This window comes from Oreochromis niloticus, linkage group LG6 (genome assembly GCF_001858045.2).
Source record: "Oreochromis niloticus isolate F11D_XX linkage group LG6, O_niloticus_UMD_NMBU, whole genome shotgun sequence".
NCBI lineage: Eukaryota > Metazoa > Chordata > Actinopteri > Cichliformes > Cichlidae > Oreochromis > Oreochromis niloticus.
This window is the reverse complement of record NC_031971.2, coordinates 39,614,943-39,633,538: the sequence shown is the minus strand read 5'-3', so window position 1 is coordinate 39,633,538 and position 18,596 is coordinate 39,614,943. Positions and strand designations below refer to the sequence as shown.

Genomic DNA, 18,596 nt, shown 5'->3' with positions numbered 1-18,596 from the left:
GGTCATTTGAGTCCCTGAAGAGGGGACCTTTGTACTTTATTTGTGCTGTTGGTGCCTCCAGATCACAGTACAGGCCATTCAAGACGTCTCTCCTTTAGTTCATTAGCTGATTACTTAGCACTAATTGGCAGTTTATGGTCGCTCCTAACTTAGAACAGCAACCTCTGACCCGCTGAGTTAAGCATAAAGTCCATTACGTAAATTCTGGTCATTGTAAAATCATAAAGGAGATCATCCAGGCAGCAGGCTGCCTTGCTCATGGTAGCCCTGCCCTGTCTGCCTAAAAGCAGACTCATAAGTTTGTCGCCTCGAGGAGTCGTTTCTGGGGACACTTGCCAGCTGATTGTCGTGCTTCCAGTATGACTTTGTGCACAATGACAGAGTATGACTGTCTAATAAATATTCAGTTTCATTGTGTCTGAATGTGACGTGTCATCCTCACATGTCCTGATGCTGGTACAGCTCACTTTGATGCCTGATGCTAAAACCCCGACCTGCCCCTCTGGTCTGCCTCGTTTACACGGACTGGGCAGGTTTATGGTTATTGTTGCATGCATTTAGCCTTTGCAGACTCACTTTGTAAACAAGTACAGATGGGTCAACAAGTTACCCCTTTTTCATTCTCCAGCAAAAGTTAATCACCTAACAGCAAGGCGACTATTTGGGGAACTCGCAAAGCAAAACATAAGGTCTCACGGCGAATCCTCTCCTGCTCCGACTGAGCTCGAGTCAGAATGTTTCAGATGAGGTGAGGAAGCTCATTCAGTCTTCACAGCAGCATCCTGCAGTCCAGCAGCGTCTGTGATTACAGCCCAAAAAAGCAAAGAGAAAGCTGTTATCCTGCTCTGTGACAAATTACCTCCTCATTAGGTGTCTCAGCTTTAATTATTTGGCTCACTCTTTCTTTTGTTGCAGTTTCTTAGTCGAAGGCAGAGCACAATGAAAGTCAGACTGGCCCTTTTTTTATTAACAGCTTTATTTCATAGCCGATATGATTGTACACCAGCACTGCAAGCCGGCAGTTCCACAAGACATCGCATTTCAATTTTTATGTGTCTATTAAAAACATCACAAAGTGCCCTGTGGGAGGAAGCAAACATGAGCTGTTTTCTGTCTGTAAAGTTATCCCACTCGCAGCTTGCAAACCTGAACATCCAGATAAGACGGATGATCCCAGTGTTTGTTATTAACAGGCTACTTTGATGAGGTGTTTTATCTTTTTCAAGTAAAAGGAAATCAAGAGTGCGACTCCTCGATGATTTATAGTCATTTCTGCCTTATTTACGAAGAGAAAGTTTTGCCATTATGCACACATTATCTTACCCTGGCTTTATTTATTTGATCGGTAAACACAATGGCAAGCCAGAGGGGAGGAATAAAACCACTTTTAGTGTTTCAAAAAAAGAAAAAAAGCGGCTAAGTGTTTCCAAGTGAAGGCAGTGATCCACACAACAATCTGCCACACAGAGAGTCCAGCAGATACACTGAGAATAAACAGCATGGACGCAACACGGCGGCCCACATAAACATTTATCTCACAAATGTGCAGCAGATTTTTTTTTTTTAAAGGAATGGAAAAAGAAAACAACAGTGTTGTTCAACCCAGCAAACAGCAAAACAGCTGCAAAGACGCTTTTTCCAACACATCAAACGACCAAAGAAAAGACATTCTGTTCCCAGTCCCAGGGTGTCAAATGGTTCCGTCAAAGCTGCTGGCGTCACATCTAAAAGCACTGGGGAAGCATCATTTTTCAAAGTGGAGCATAAATGTTGTGAAAGTGTGTCTTTTAACCTGGCCATTAATTTGGTTATCCATGGCTAACCAAGTCATTTTGGTAAGCACCTCTGTCGGCTGCTCATCCATGATGAGAATCTCGTTCCACCGCATCCTGATGGCTGTGGAGGTCATCTGAGTGCCCTCAACTCAATGTTTCAGAGGAGCCGAGCTTTGTGACATGACACATTAGTAAGTAAGTAAAGTAAGTAAAACTTTATTTATATAGCTCCTTTCTAGATAAAAGATCACAAAGTGCTTCACACAAGGATAACAAAGTATAAAACAAAACAGACAACAGTTAACAAAATGTAATTCTAAAAAGATGTTGTTATTTATTTTTTGAAAGAAGCTACTGAGTCCAGAGATCTTATGCTCAGTGGGAGAGAGTTCCACAGTCTGGGAGCCACAGTAGCAAAAGCTCTGTCTCCCCTAGTTCTCAGCTTTGTGTGATGAATGATAAGTAGACCCTGGTCACATGACCTAAGAGACCTGCTAGGAACATAAGGCAGTAGAAGTTCAATGATGTAGGCAGGTGCTTGACCATGAAGAGTCCTATAAGTCAGTACCAGAATCTTAAAGTGGACTCTGAATTCGACGGGGAGCCAATGCAGCTGTATTAGCAACGGTGTCACATGTGAGTACTTCGATGTTTTGGTCAGAAGTCTTGCTGCAGCATTTGAACAATCTGCAGACACTTCAGGTGTCTGCAGATTGTTTAAACATGTAAACAGTGAATTACAGTAGTGCAGTCTTGATGAAATGAAAGCATGAATGACAATCTCCAGTTCAGTGTGAGATACAATGGGGCTTAGTTTGGAAATGTTACCCTGCTGCAAGCAGCCATCAGCTACACCGTGGTCATAAAGTGGATGGAGCTGGTCAGGGCCAATACTGAGGCAGGCTGTGATGTTTAAACAATAATGAAGGGCCCAGAGTGTGCCAAGAAAATATCCCCCACACCATTACACCACCAGCCGCACTCTGAACCAGCAGCAGTTGTTTACACCGTCCTCTACCATGTCACAGCAGAAATTCAGTGGTCCGACTCATCAGACCAAATTTAGCGAGCGAGTTTCCTGTTCTTAGCTGACAGGAGTGCCAGCCGGTGTGGTCTTCTGCTGCTGCAGCCCATTGGCTTCAACGTTTGACACACTGTGGGTTCAGAGATGCTCTTCTGCACGCCTTTGTTGTAACGAGTGATTATTTGTGTTACAGTTAATTTCCTGTCAACTTAAAGTAGTCTGGCCTGCTCCATCTGCTCTTACATCAACAAAGCATTTTCTTGCAGGGAACTGACGCCCACTGGATGTTTTCTCTTTTTTGGACGGTTCTCTGTAAGCCCTGGACATAGTTGTGTGGGAAAAACCCAGCAGATCAGCAGTTTCTGAAATACTCGGATCAGTCTGGCACCAACAAGCACGCTGTGTTCAAATTCACCTAAATCACATTTCTTTCTGATTCTGATGTTCAGTTTGAACTTCAGCAGGCTGGTTTGCCTAAATCAGGGGTGTCCAGCTCCAGGCCTCGAGAGCAGGTGTCCTGCAGGTTTTGATCCAACACAGCTGGTTTAAATTGCTTGAAGTTCTCCAGACGCCTGGTAATGAACTAATCATTTGATTCAGGTGTGTTGGCCCAGGATGAGATCTAAAACCTGCAGGACACTGGCCCTTGAGGGCAGGAGTTGGAGACCCTTGGCCTGATTGCTTTGAGTTGCTTCCATGCTATTGGTATTGTCCCCTCCACTGATTTCTTTTGTCACACTTTTATATTTAATACAAAATATTTCAGCTCCTATATTAGACAAAGACAACCCGAGTAAATGCAAAATGCAGGTTTTAAGTCTTCTTCATTTATTTGGGGGGTACACCCAAACCTACCAGAAAATCCTGAAGGAGAATGCCAGTTTGTGCCCTGAAGCCCAAACACACTGGGGTTATGGAGCAGGACAATAATCCAGAACACACCCCCAAGTCCACTTCTGAATGGCTAAAAAGACAAAAAACAAAATGAAGACTTAAATGTGATCGAGATGCTTTGAGGTTACTTTAATCAGGCCGTTCATGCTCAAAAATCCTCTAACGTGGCTGATTTACAAGAATTCTGCAAAGACGAGCGGGCCAAAATTCCTCTACAGTGATATGAAAGATTCACTGGCAATTATCACAAACACTTAACTGTAGTTCTCATTGCCAAAAGTGGCAGAACCAGTTATTAGGTTTAGGGGGCAAATACTTTTCCACACAGGGCAGGTAGATTCAGATGGCTTTTTCCCCTTATTACATTTACATCCATCACTGAAATCTGAAATGATCCAATAACATGAGCACTCAAAGCACTTTATACAACATGCCTCATTCACCCATTCACACAAGCGCTTTTTCTATCTGGTATGCACACACATTCACTCACTCACTCGCTGCTGGAGCCAGGGATCAAACTACCAACCTTGCAACTAGCAGATGTAGTGCTCTATCTCCTGAGCTCCAGCCAAATGTGACAAGTATGCAAAAAAAAATTAAAACAGTAAGAAATCAAGAAGGGGGCGAGTACTTTTTCACAGCGCTGCACAGATTAAGCTGCCACTGAGAGATCAAACATGAAAATAAAAACATCACATGCAGCTTTGAAGGCATCTGCAGACAGACTGATTTTCACTGTGATCTGCAGATAATTTGGCAGCCATGGTGTGATTAACACGAACAGTGCAGCGCTCTGTCTTGTGAAATAGTAAGATCAAGCAAAGTAAACGTTGTGTGACTGTTTTAGCTGGTGAGCAGTAATGAGAATTCATCCATACTAAAAGCTGACATTTCCTGTTATTCGTCAATGACTGCGGTGCATGTCTCGACTGGAGCCTGGCAGCTCTCAGCTATAATCCTCAGCTTGTCTTTATGTTCAATTATTGTATTTCAGGGTGTAGTTTGCGAGATGGATTCCCTTGATATCACCTCTCCACACTGAGCTCTCTCACAGAGCTCCTATTGTTTTTTTTCCTCGCTGTATTTCATATTTAATGCCACATTTCTGTGTTTACACATCAAACAGGTCTTTGGGATATTGCAACTAAATGACTCAAATACAGCAAATGTGTTTTATATCACTCTGGTACGCTGCGGTGTATCTCGCTGCTCACAGTAACTCACTCCTTTTCTAATTTAATGAGTTTTGGAGAAGCGACGATATCTGCACCTCGCCATAACTACGAATCCAATTTGAAAGAAATCCTATGTTTTCAACACACCCGGTGCTGAAGCAGCACTTTACTGTAAGTTATGCCTCATAAATCTTTTCTTATCTCTGTACCATTAAATCGTAAATGGTTCCGGCTTTTTCTTTGGAATATTGTGACACATCTTTACGTTAATGCAAGAAAATAATGTTCCTGAGGGGCTCTTTGTGTTCATACTTTCTGAGCTTGACATAGTCGGTGTTGCACAATGTGCATGAATAATTTGGGGTCAGTTCGAGTCAAATTCTGAGGCTTGTTCTCTGGAAGCATCTCCAGGGGGGTCGCTCTGCTCTCCTCCCTCTCCCTCTCTCTCTTACCACATGTTTGTTGGATGTAACTCAGGCACTTCTTGCCAATAGCCAGCTGGAGACACTTTTCTCATAGTCACACGACTTCAGGGAAACAGAAACTAAATTTTGAAAATAAAGCGTATGCCCAACACGATCATTGAAGACGCCCGCATTCTTGTTCAAACATGATAATTACATGCAAAGAAAGAAGGGCAGGCGTTTCATGTTTTTCTTACAACTGGTTTTATTTCAAATGGGAAAAAAAGCAAACCAATGTCAGCAAAACTTTGCAGGCTGCACTGCATGAACCTGCACAGACTGAGTGCTTCTTCACCCTTAGCACAAACCTGATTCAGTTTTAAACTTAATTAAAACAAATAAAATACAATTAGAAAAGTGAATATTTAAAACTCGGAAATAAAGGAGAATTACTTTCAGTGAGCTCAGGTGGCCGGGAGGACATAGGGAGCTGGAACTCCTGGAAAATGCAATGGAAAAAATACAGATTTATTCCATCCTCGAGCAGCTGGGAATGGCTGCAGACTATGAACTGAATAAGTGGCTAAGAAACTGATTTATTTGTGGAGCAAAATTATCCAATATTACAAATCTGTGATGTTAGAAAAAATAAGAAGCTTTGAGTTCATTTTATTTATAAAGCTCACGACTGATGAGAGTAATCTCAAGGTGCTTTATAGACTAGATTGTTTGAGAGACAATAACCTACGAGAAGCATTTGGAGACAGTGGTAAGGAAGATCTCATTTTTAACAGGAAGAGACCTCCATATTCCTTAATTACCTGGTGGTGATGGAAAAGAGAAACACATCTTATCATTTACAAACACATATCTGCGTCTGTATCGAAGGAGAATTTGTAAGCAAATGTCTTGCAGTAGAAGTTTACATATTTGAATGAAAATCCCTAAAAAAACATGACGATTTCATCCAAACAGCTCCCAGGTCACCAGCCTACGACCAATTTTTTAAAAAGGAACAACAAGATGAAAGGTTTTTGGTTTTCCAAAAGTGTGTCTAAAAAGAGTTGACTAATAACCCAAACCCTAACCGTAGATCTGGTGGATATCAAGAAGATAACTTTTCCACAGCATATAACTTAGAACCAATAGATATTAAGATCTTTAGATTAAGACTGAACTACCAAATTTCTTCAAATGTCAAACAGAAATGATTTGGATATTTAAAATTGAGCCAGACTCTACACAGAGTTCATATTTATGGTGCCAGCCGGGACAGACTAGACCCTATGAGGGGGTCTATCTTTAAATTTTTAAATCACAACCTAAACCCCAACAGTTGTTCAAAGGCCCCCCGTTGGTTGAACCAGCAGCTTACTTTGAGTTTGTAAAAGGTAAACTGGAACCACAATATAAGGAGATTTCACACTTGCAGCTAATTTGGGTGGGGTCCCTGGTGGCTAATGGGGCTCTGTATCAGCTAAATTTGGGGTTTTATCTCAAATCAAACTTACTTCAGGGCTCCAGTAGAATCCTGAAAGCAAAAATCAGGGAGCATGTACTTAAATATTTACACCAGAGCCTAAAACCCCAAAGCTGTTCAAAGGCCCCCCGTCGGCTGAAGCAGCCCTTTGTATTAATTTTCTAGGCAGTTAAAGATTACATAATTCTGGGCCCTTTAAAGGGTCTGAAGGCAAATTCTTGGATATTTAATTTAGAGCTACGTCTGAAGAGATTTCATATTTGTAGTTCATCTCAACGAGCTCCTGGGGTGTGGGAGCCAATGAATCTACCTAGTTTGTATTGCTTTCTTGAATCATCTTTAGTTTGGGGTCCTCACAAGATTCTGGTGGCAAAAATCAGAAAGTATGTCTTTAAATATTCAAATCAGGAGAGTTCACAGCTTGGGTCTGTTGGAGGGCCCCCTGGTGGACGAGTGGGCCCAGCACAGCCACTTATCGCACTTCTACCTCGGGCACCAGGCAGGCTCTGCTCATTTGTTTGTTCTGCCCTTGATTTTTCGCTTTTCATCTTTTGTTTCATGTGTTGCATTCATTTAGAACTTCAAAGGGAATGCATATAGCTTCTGGAGCGTGCCTGACTCGATTACTTCTTACACATAAATGAATCATGCATCGTGGAGCCGACAGGAGCCGCGGGCAGAGAAGGTCAGCAGTCCGGCCGCTACCTTCACCTCACACCAGCCCTGCAAATAGGGACTGTCCCACCAGCACATCCAGCCGGTTTTGTTTGAAATGCGTTGATGTGTCGCACTTTGATTGGTCTGTTAAGGTCAGCGATACATCTGATAGGTCAACTGGACTCCAAGGTGGGCTGCTTCTCAGGGAATTTAAAAACAGAGCCGGTGCCACAGGTGGAGCCGCAGGGCATGAGCGCACCATCCAGAGGCGGTGACCTCTGAGGGGCCCGTGGAGCGGGTAGGGGGCTGGCTGGGAGAGCTCTTTGATGGAGTCCACATACTCCTCCATGGTGTGAGAGGAGCAGTCCGGGTCTCCTTCTTCTGTGTCGCTCTCCTGCGTTTCACTGATGGTAGGAAGTCTGTCCACAGTGGAGAGCAGCCATCTGGACTTCATCCTGCAAAGGAAGGTGGAACCTTTAATGGAGGAGTCCAAAAACTTCACCACCACAGGATAAAATCTGAATAGAGCCACAAAACTCATCCAAGCCTTATGGAGGTGACCATCAACATTACTAACAGTTTAAATAATTTTAGCATCCATAGCTATGCTGAAGTTGGCTTTTTATTGTTTCAAACTTTAACTTTGTTCTGTTGCATTTATGAAACTGCTGTTTTCACTGGAAAGAAATTAGCACATTTAGGCTGACTATAAAACACAGTAACTATGAGACTATCGTGGTCCAGGCCTTCAGCCTTGTGTCGAGAGAGGTCTGGCTGCAGCCACTTTGGAGCTCCACAGTAAGCAAAAACACCTGACCTCCACAGTAGGCGGAGACACGTAACCACAGTAGGCGGAGACACGTGACCTCTACAGTAGGTAGGTGGAGACACGTCACTGCCACAGTAGGCAGAAATATGTGACCTGCATAGATACCGTGGAAACCGCTCAAATGGATCGTAAAGGCTGGGACAGAGTCATTCATATAGATGCTGCATGGGTCAGAGTGGCCAGCCCGAGTTCGAATCCCACCCATGGCCCTTTGCCGCATGTCTTCCCCGCTCTCACTCCCTCTGCTTTCCTGTCACTCTTCACTGTACACTTTCAAATAAAACCATAAAAAAAACCCAACATAGAGCCTTAACCCTAACCATACAGCGGAGGTCACGTGTTTCTGCCCACTGTGGAGCTCCACAGTGGCTGCACCCAGGTGCTCTTGCTTGTGTCTTGCATTTATTTTTACTTCCCGTGTCTCGTCATCCCTTGATTGTGTGCACCTGTTTGTTTACCCACCTGTCCCCCTTTCCCCCAGTGGGCCCTTTGTGTATTCACAGCCTCAGTCCTTGTTCCTGGTTGCATTGTACTGTTGCTCTCCGCTGTGCGCTCGCTGTCAGTTAAAGGATTATTTTACTGTTTCTCTGTTGCTTCTAGTGTTTCTCTGGCTTGAGTTTCACTTTTGTTCATGAACACTTATCAGCCAAAGATAAACAGCTGGCTTTTGTTTTGACTCGGCTTCCCTCTGCGTCTGCATTTGGCTGCGCACTTCCACACAAACACGACAAAGTTTCGTCTGTTTGTGCTGGCGAATCAAATAAAAAGTCTCTTATTTCAACTTGATTTGGGATTAAAGTCCAGCCACAGATAAAGAAGATCGACATGTCAGCAGCATTGGCACTGTTGAATTATTTTCCTCATAGCTCGGGAGCTCAGGACCTCATATGCATGTGTTTACATCCATGCTAACCACGGCTGTTGACATTCAGCTACATTAAGTGGATGAGGTGTTAGCTGATAAACACATATGAAAGTGTGTACAAGTGGAGAATTCAAAGGATCACTTGAAGCAGTGATTAACTGAATAACTGAAACGTTTATCTGTGTTTTCTGTCGAAGCTACAAGGAGCCACTGGAGAATGGAGCTGCAGGGTCACGACCCCTGCTTGAATGTTTCTGCTGTGAATATGAAGCCGTGGAGGTCACGAGGTCTTTGGACAAACTGTTATCTGTCCTCGATAATCCTGACCACCTGCTGCATCACTTACTGGATGAGCAGCGGGAAAACTTCCTGGCAGATGATTCACCTCCGCCACCGTGACACCAGCACAGGAAGTCTGTCATACATCATGCGATACGACTTCCAAGCCAATCACATCTGTCATCTCGTTCTCTTCCTGTAGTTTATGTCGCCCCTGCGGTGTCGCTGCACTTAACGCTCAGAGTACGCTCTGTCGTACCGAGTCACTCTAATGTCACCTGACATTTACCAGGCTTTACTACAATCAGTCAGCCACTTTTATTTGATTGAATTTGAGCTTCGTTACTTCAAAGAGTCACTTTATTGTATTTCAACATTTACACAAATTTTTATTCTATGTAAAAAAAACATTTTCACTCATTTTTATATTATATTTATTTAGGGTTTTTTTGGAGGGGGGTAACCTCTCTTAGTTTTCACATCACTGAGTTTTTCTACATTTAGTATGTTTTTATGAAGTTCAGATTTTTTGTGAGACTCACTTTAGCTGTTTAAGATGTGTTGATATAAGCATCATGGGAAGTTTTTGGGTAAAAGCTGGGCTGATATGACAAGTCTCACAGAATCAACATCTGAAATGTAATTTCAATATTAACAGGATGAAAATAGGATTAAAAACTAAAAGGACACACCTGAAGGTTTTTAGGTGAGAAATTGTGGGTGGATTTAAACTGTTGCCGTACCTGCACTTTCCTGATTGTTTCTCTGTTTCCTGTTTTGGACATAAACAGCCATATTAGAACAATTACTACATAAAATTCATTGCAAACAGTAAAACTAGACTGATTTCTCTGGAAACAACAAAAGCCTTTTGCTTTTTCTTATTTGAAGAAATCAGCAGTTTTTTTTCCCCACAGACTCAACTAAGTAAATCCTTGTGTGAAATCACGTCATACTTCCAAGGAAGTTATTTGGAAGTAGCCTTCCAGTATGGAGACATAAACAGTGTTTCAGAACTTCAGCCAAGATAAATGATGATAAACTCCCACATTTTACTTGAAAACAAAATTCTCCACACACACTGACCTGTGATATGTCCTGATGGATTTTTGTCCTTTCTCTTCACTTTTTTTTCCGCACTTTTCCTCCTGTCTGTTTTCACCACGTTATGCCAGCAGAAGTCTGTGGGTGTCAGCGTGTAGACGACATGTTGCGGGGACATGGAGGTGTGATTCTGTAAGTGCTGTCGGAGGATAAGCCGGGCCAGGGGAGCTTTTATAATGCTTTAAGCAGCCAGGCTCAGAGAGCCAATTATAGCAGTGAGAGCATGAGAGAGTGAGAGAGTGGATGTAGGCTGTGATGGACCGCGGGACAAACAAGTGATGGATGTCGTTATTTCACATCCACACAGCTGATGGATTTACTGCTACTGAACTACAGCCTCAACCAATCAATAAAGTCAATAAAATCGATAAAATCAAACAAACTCTGAGAGCCAAACACTCACTGCTCCATTTCTCCTCTTACAGACGGCGAGCAAGGAAACGTGAAATATGTGAAGGAGGATTAAAATATATCTGTTTGTTTTCACGGCCACACCGACTGCTTCACAGTGTGTGTGTGTGTGTGTGTGTGTGTGTGTGTGTGTGTGTGTGTGTGTGTGTGTAATTTAATGTCAAGTAATTTAATTTGTATAAATTAATAGAACAGTTGTGGTCAGATGCATTTGACTCAAATACACTTGTTTTGTGTATATATACATCCCGTATACAATATAATATTTATTCTTTATTTGCAGTAATGTAATTATATACACGCGCACACACGCACACGCGCACACACACACACACACACACACACACACAAAGACAAACATATAGTTTACAATATATATAAAGAGAAATAATAAATAAATATGTATTTATTCTATAAATGAAATATTTATAATATATCCGTGTCTGTTTATTTATTTATTTCTACTTAAATATATTTTTCCATGAATAATTATTTAAATACTTTATTTGGGTTTAATTGATACATTAAGAATTATACAGTTTTCATGATATGAATTATTTGTCAAAAAAATAATCTTTATTTATTGATCTAACGATTTATTTATGTCACTGAATGAGCAGCATGACAGCTCTGTATGCACAGTAAAAGTAACTGTAATGGAACTAATATGGCTCCTTTCTACTTAAGCTGAGCACTTTCTACTACAGGTCTCTCGCTCTCACACTCACACACACACACACACACACACACACAGCATATTTGATATGTTTTCTGCACTCTGTTGTGAAGAAAACGTGAGTCATGAGGTATTCTGTTTAAATCTTGGGATTTGGGTTTGTCTTTGAAAACACTGACTCTGATTAATACAGGAATATGACGTCTGTGTAGCAGAGATGAAAGAAAGCTACACGTCCTAACTTGCTTTGCTGTAAACTGTCAGAAGTTCTCTTCTGGGGGGAGCTGTGATGCTTCGTGTACAGTCTTTGCGTACCTGTCAGTGCTTTCGTAAACGTGTCCATTGTGTCTCGTCAGCAGTGCAGAACCACACATCGCTGCTGCCTCCCCGACTCGTTCCCACCAAACCGCTGCATTATTCTGATGTTGGTCATGCTGAGGTTTTCCCTTCTGTCTGCTTCCACAGCAGCCTTAACAAGACCACACGATGCACACATGATGGAGACAACATGATGAGTCATGCTAGCGCAGAGCATGCAGAAGACTTACAGAGTCTCCACCAGATCAAAGTGTGAAGCAGCCAAAGGGTCGACCTGACCTGACGAGTCTGCAGGACAACAAGGCGAAAGTGAAGTTATATAAACTGACGTGAGGACATCTGACACTTTCTGTTTTTGTGCTGCAGGCTTAGAATCAGAACATGCAAACATGGATATGAAGAACTCAGCACAAAGTTCAGACACAGACCTGCACAAACCTTTGGTCTCTATAGCCACTTCTTCCCTTTATAACAACTGCATATAATAACTCACCTGCTAAAACTAAACTAAAGCTAAACATTTCGAGGGCCGTGGCCTCTTTGACTGACCGGTGCATATCGACACAGGCAGCTGCAGCTGCTTGCTGCCTGCTAGGCTTCACCTCAGCTAAAAGGTCATTGAACTAAACCTCTGGGCTTTGTTTGTGCTGTTGGAGCTTTTGGGGCCTTTTTTTAATTAAATGATGTAATGTAAGTTGGTGCAGCAGCCAAAAAGATAACACTGACACTGGCTGCGTGCAGCTTTGGTTGGACGTAGCCGATACAGGCTATGAGCTTGCATGAGTGGGTTTTCTCTGGGTCCTCTGTCTTCCTCCCACATCCATGTTAGGTGAACTGGTGATTATAATCTGGCTTCATGTGTGTGTCAAATAAAATTGAAAAAATGCTGAATTTATGTGTGGGTAAATGTGGCCTGTGGTTTGAAGCTATTTTAGTAGTCAGTAAGACTAAAAACCTAAAATAAAAAAATGCCAGTTCATTTAGATTGTTTCAAGCAGGAGAGTGTGGGGTTTTCCAAAACACAAACAGCATGTATCCATGCATTTTCACAGAGAGGAGTCCTATCTCAGTTGTCATAGCTGTTCGTCTGTTGGCGGGCTAACACAGAAAGACATCCTACGGCTAATTTAGAATGACCAGCTAATCTAACAGGTATGTCTTTGGACCGGAGGTAGAAGGGAGAGAGCCCTCATGGGCACGGGGACACGATAACTCCATACTGAAAGGCCACAGCGAACCCAAGATCTTCGTGCTGTGAGGCAACGGTGCTAACAGCTGCACTGCCCTTTGTCAAATATGAATGAAAAACAAATATTGATTTTTTTCCTTGAAATGACCATCCACAACTTCAAGATACATGCATACTGGAAAGTGGTGTGACAAGTTACTGGAAACCAGCTTGGCTGTGCACTGAGCTCCTTGGGTACAAACAGATGGTTAAACATGTTTTTGACCATTCATCCGTCCAGCAGCGACCTCATCTTTGAAGCGCCTCACTGAGACACTTTGGTGTTTTTTGCTTTCACTTTTATGTTTGTTCAGGCACCAAAGATGTTTCCTCACTGAGGAGAGCTGTTCAGACAAGCCAGCACACTCATGCAGTGTGGCCTGAAAACAGCAACTGTTACAGGAACATTTTAAATCCCTCTAATATTAAAACTTACTGAATTCTTGTGAATTTGAAAATATTTCACTTTCACAATTTATCTTAATGCATATTGAATAAAAATATGCTTGTATTTATATAACGCTTATCAGTCTCACTGACCAATCAAAGTGCTCTATACTGTGAGTCAAATTCACCCATATTGCGCAACACTCAAGTCTATGCGCTTTATATATCGCACATCCAAACCACATCCAAGCTACAGCTGATTAATCCAGTATGCATGTCTGTGGTCTGTGGAAAGAAACCAGTAGATAACATACAAAGTCCACAAAGGCCTCAGGAAAGCTGAAACCAGAGACTGTATATAAAAGATCGATATAGCCACAGAGAGGCCACCCAGGCTTTTGGACTCTACACTTTGAAGCTCAGATGTTGGTTTTTTGGTTGCCATCATGTTTTTGTTTTGTGGAACCAGAAGTGACCGTATTTAGATGAAAGGTTGAAGTGCATAGTTATTAGTGGCTGGCTAGCTTATTTAGCTATCTGTATACATAAACAATACAGGTGCAGTGCACAGACACAGATACCTGGCTGCCACTTGGTGTTAACAAACTAAAAAATGCTAGAATTTAAGTTAGCAAGCAAGATTAAAAAATAGCTAGCTAGCTGTTTTTTTTACTTCACAGTTCTGTTTCTTTCATATTTTTGAAAAAGAAATTAGGTGATTAGACGTGTAATTAGCTCTGTAATTTCACAAGTGAAGCAAAAACATGGACATACTGTCATAAAAATGTCAAAGTTAGACATAAACAGCCCACTGCAGAGCGCTCACATGTGGTGACTGCTCAAAACTGCTCCTTTGGGAATAAAGGCTGGTGATGCTATGTTACGGATTAGGCATGAGGGGAACTTTTCTGAGGGTTAAAAAATAGTCTTTGACGCAATCCAGTGGACAAAGAGTGAAGCAAAGGAACTTTACCGTGTTTATATAATACAGTAAAACTATAAACAAAAGCCTCTCTGAGCTGCACCCAGGAAACACAATGACTGGTTTTCCAAACGTGGCCTAAGTTCAACCACAGTACTGCACAGCTACCACAATGAATTCCAATCAGTTCTGGATGCTACGTCTGTGAAAGTGAGTCATTTTTACCGCAACAGAAAGTTATCTGCTTCTTAGCAGAAACACTAGTCATTCCCTTGAATTTCTTTCACAACTCATCCCTGTTTTCTGCATAAGCCATGTGTTTGTTTCGTGAACAGTTTGTGGTAAAAATGAAACTGTTTCGTCTTTGCTCTGCAGAAATCGCCATGAGCAGACTTTTCCATCAGCTGCCTCCACCACCGTTGTGTTCACTGGGCACACCTGAAGGTTCAGGACTGCCTCGTCTATTCTCAGCACAATGCAGCCAAATGTGATGTAAAATAGCAGCTCATGCTTTTGTGGATGATACTAATATGTTAAAATGGCAAAACATCCTCATCAAAATGTGATTTTATGTGAAACATTTTAATGAAAATAAATGGCAGGAATTTGCATTAACGCTGGTGTTTGTGTGGAGCAGCACTGAGGCTTGTTACCTCGGAGACAACCCCGCTGAGAGCCGACCTCAGGGACTCCCAGCCTACTATTAAGTGATGTGTACTAAGCTTGCATGCTAATGTGCTATTTAAGGCCCATTTCATTGTCAACAAAGGCCGAAGTAAACTCTGAGATTAAGGTCAGGGCTGAAAATAGAGGCTGTTGCAAAAATGGACTTTGAGGCTCAGGTGCTGCCAGCACAAATAAAGATATTAAGGAGGGCTGAGCTAATTGCACACCCAGGTAAGTTAAGTAACTTTTGCAGTGTGGATCTGCTTGTTTCCAGCTCCATATTTTAACTCTCAGAGTCTGCAAGAGCAGCTTTGTATGCTTCACTTCATCCTCTGGCTCTGGATGTTTAGCTCCTCCCCCTCTGAGCCCACTTCATTCCTTTTTTAGCAGATTTTATTTATACATAACAAAAACAACAAAGAGAAAAACAAAGCAACCCAGAAACCAATATGGTAAACTACACAATAATAATTTTCCAGTCTTTCACTTTCGCTGGAGCTCTGGCATTTCTGCCATGTAACGTGGAAAGCTGCACCCTCCTCGTTCTCACAAGAATAAATCTGTTATCACCAGGACAAATAGTCTGGGACTGAATGAGATTTTATTTCCTACAGTATCACGCTGCTTCTTCTTCTTCTTCTTTTATTTGTACCCTTTAGGTGTCGTGATAGCAGATAGTCTTCCTCCATGTCACCCCAGCATCATCCTCTGTCACACCAGCCCTCTGTATCTCCCCTTTCACTACATCCATGAATCTTCTCTGTGGCCTTCCTCTTTTCCTCCTGCCTCCTTCTCCGTATTCGACATCCTTTGTCTAGTATATCCACTATCGATCGTCTGCACATGTCCAAACCCTCTCACCCTGAGACGTCTCTCTGATGCACTCATTTCTAATCTCGTCACTCCCGATTAAAATCTCAGCATCTTTCATTCTGCCACCTCCAGCTTCACCTCCTGTCTTTTTGTCAGTGCCACCATTCCTCAAATCAGAAATCATAGCAGGTCTAACTATTTACGCATGTCCTAACTATCATCTTATAAACCTTCCCTTTCTCTCTTGCTGCGTCCACCCACTCCCCCCTGCCTGCACGCTCCTCTACTCTACAAGCCTAGCTTAACCAACTCTTTCCCACAGCTTCATGGCTCAGCCTGATCCCTCTGTAGTTACTGCACCTCTGCACATCAGCCGTGCTTTCAAAAATATGTACAAGGACTAAGATTGTCCTTGGTTAAAAAGTCTGACGCCCTCTCTCCTAAACGTCACCATACCTCCACAGGTATGTCATCTGGACCAACTGCCTTTCCCCTTTTCATCCTCCTGATAACTGTCCTCAGGTCTTCCTGATTCACCCTCTGCACATCCTAATTCACTAACTGTCCTCTCTCTCATCTCATTTTCTTAATTCATCAGTTCCTCAAAGTACTCCTTCAATCTTCTCACCACATTCTCTTATTTACTTGTTACTTCCATCTCATATTCACTCCAATCTGCTGCACATCCTTTCCAGCTCGATTTCTCTGTCTAGTCAGCCGATACAAGTCATTTTCTTCTTCCTTCCCACTCTAAAAGCCTTTTCCTTTACCACTTCTCCTTTTGCTGCATGCCTCTGGATACTCCTGTCTACCTTCTTCATCTCTCTGACTATCCTGTGTTTTTTTTTTTTGCTAATTCCCTCTTTAAATACTTTCCTGTACTTCAACAGAACAACGAGAAAACTAGTCTCCTTGTTTTTTCTCCTCTCCTCTCTCCTAAGTCAACATTTCTCTCACTACCTCATCTGTACTTTTCCAGTCACCTAATAAAGCTTCCTAATCTTCCACCCTGACCATTCTTTATCATCCCAGTCTTACATCACTTCTGCATTTCTCCTTGAAAGCTGAAAATCTTCCTTCCCCACTTAATGAATCAGCAGAGAAAAATGTTCAGATAATTCATGATGTTTTCCAAAATTCAAGAATACTTCATCAAAGAGTTCGGCAACTTTGAAAGGTTGTAAATAAGATGTGAAGTTTCTGTATAACAGATGGCAGAGTTTCAGATCAGTGTGTCCCAAACTGGTTTGCAAGCTCTTCAGATGATTTCAGTAACTATTATGACAAAGGTCATCTAGTGAGGTCACTCTCTTTTCTTTCCAGTCCTTCCAGTAAAGTCGGGTGTTATCCAGTGGCATTTAAATATGGCTCCAGATTAAACACGGAAAGCACTTTAATCCTGATTATATCAAGGTCAGCACTGACTGAGTGATCTTTCACTAAGACAGCTTTATTCTGATTGGCTGTGCTTGAGATTTGGAAAATTCCCTTTCTGTGACATGAAGGAGAGTCCGGAGTCGAAAGCTCCTCCCTGAAGCTGAGTGTTTGGAGCTGGATTGGGTGTAACGACGGGTAACATTGGACCCATCTGTTCAGTTTTCTGTTACACACCACATGTCTGCAGTGGAAGCAGCACCACTTTGGAGTCAAAGAAACATAAATTAATAACTTTAACATGGCTGTACGTATGAGAATAACAAAAAAAATCTGTAATTGTTAGTAATCAAAATAGTCATCTGTGGGCTTTTTCTTCTGGCAGCAGGTGCAAATAATGACTTTAGGACTATTTCATGAACGCTACCGACTGCAGGCTGAATGAGATTGAATGAAATGACTAATCTCACCCCAACCAGTCGCAGCAGATGGCCCCGCCCCTCCCTGAGCCTGGTTCTGCTGGAGGTTTCTTCCTGTTAAAAGGGAGTTTTTCCTTCCCACTGTCGCCAAAGTGCTTGCTCATAGGGGGTCATATGATTGTTGGGCTTTTCTGTGTATGTATTATTGTATGATCTACTGTACAATATAAAACGCCTTGAGGCGACTGCTGTTGTGATTTGGTGCTATATAAATAAAACTGAATTGAATTGAATTGAAATGACTGTTCTGCATCAGCTCTGGTGCTTATCTGCACGACTGTTTCTATTCTGTATGTACAGAACCAGAAACGAGCATCATGTCCTGTTTTTGTGCTGCAACAAATAAATAAATAAATCCATCAGTGAAAAACTGATACAGAACAGGTCTATATTGGTGCATTCACTGCAAGCTGCACTTTACACTCTGAGACACTTTAAAGTCATGTTATATTTGTTGTGTGTATTTTTTATAAGTTTTCTTTATTGAATTTACTTCATGGGCAGCCTTCATTGCATTATATTCAATGTTTTCCTGTACTTTATCAAGATTAAGAACCAATATTTTACTTAATCTTTCTCTACTGGGTAATTTTTACCTTTTTGTTATATTTTATTTTAGAATTTTTTTGTCTTTATTTAAGCAATTCATCATCGTTGTCAACATCGCCATCTTCTAATGATTTTATTGCAGTAACACGTAAATTTTACGGCATTTATATCTCACCAGAATAAAGGAAATTACATGTCTTTTACCAGATAAAAACAAAAGGATTAATGGGAAAAAGGGGAAAAGAAGGGAAAAAGGCATGAAACTGGAACAAAAGAAATACTTT

The 18,596-nt window shown here is 41.8% G+C and overlaps 1 protein-coding gene across 1 annotated transcript; it reads right to left on the bottom strand.

Annotated features, from left to right (window-relative positions):
• Positions 1-5,522: 5,522 nt before the first annotated feature.
• LOC112847140 (uncharacterized) lies at positions 5,523-16,064 on the bottom strand. The gene is made up of 4 exons (XM_025908105.1): positions 15,959-16,064; positions 12,125-12,182; positions 11,892-12,045; positions 5,523-7,867 (listed from the first exon to the last, which is right to left on the bottom strand). Exons 1-4 carry the CDS (start codon positions 15,983-15,985, stop codon positions 7,468-7,470), a joined length of 639 nt encoding a protein of 212 aa, XP_025763890.1. The 5' UTR covers positions 15,986-16,064; the 3' UTR covers positions 5,523-7,467.
• Between the last annotated feature and the right edge of the window lie 2,532 nt (positions 16,065-18,596).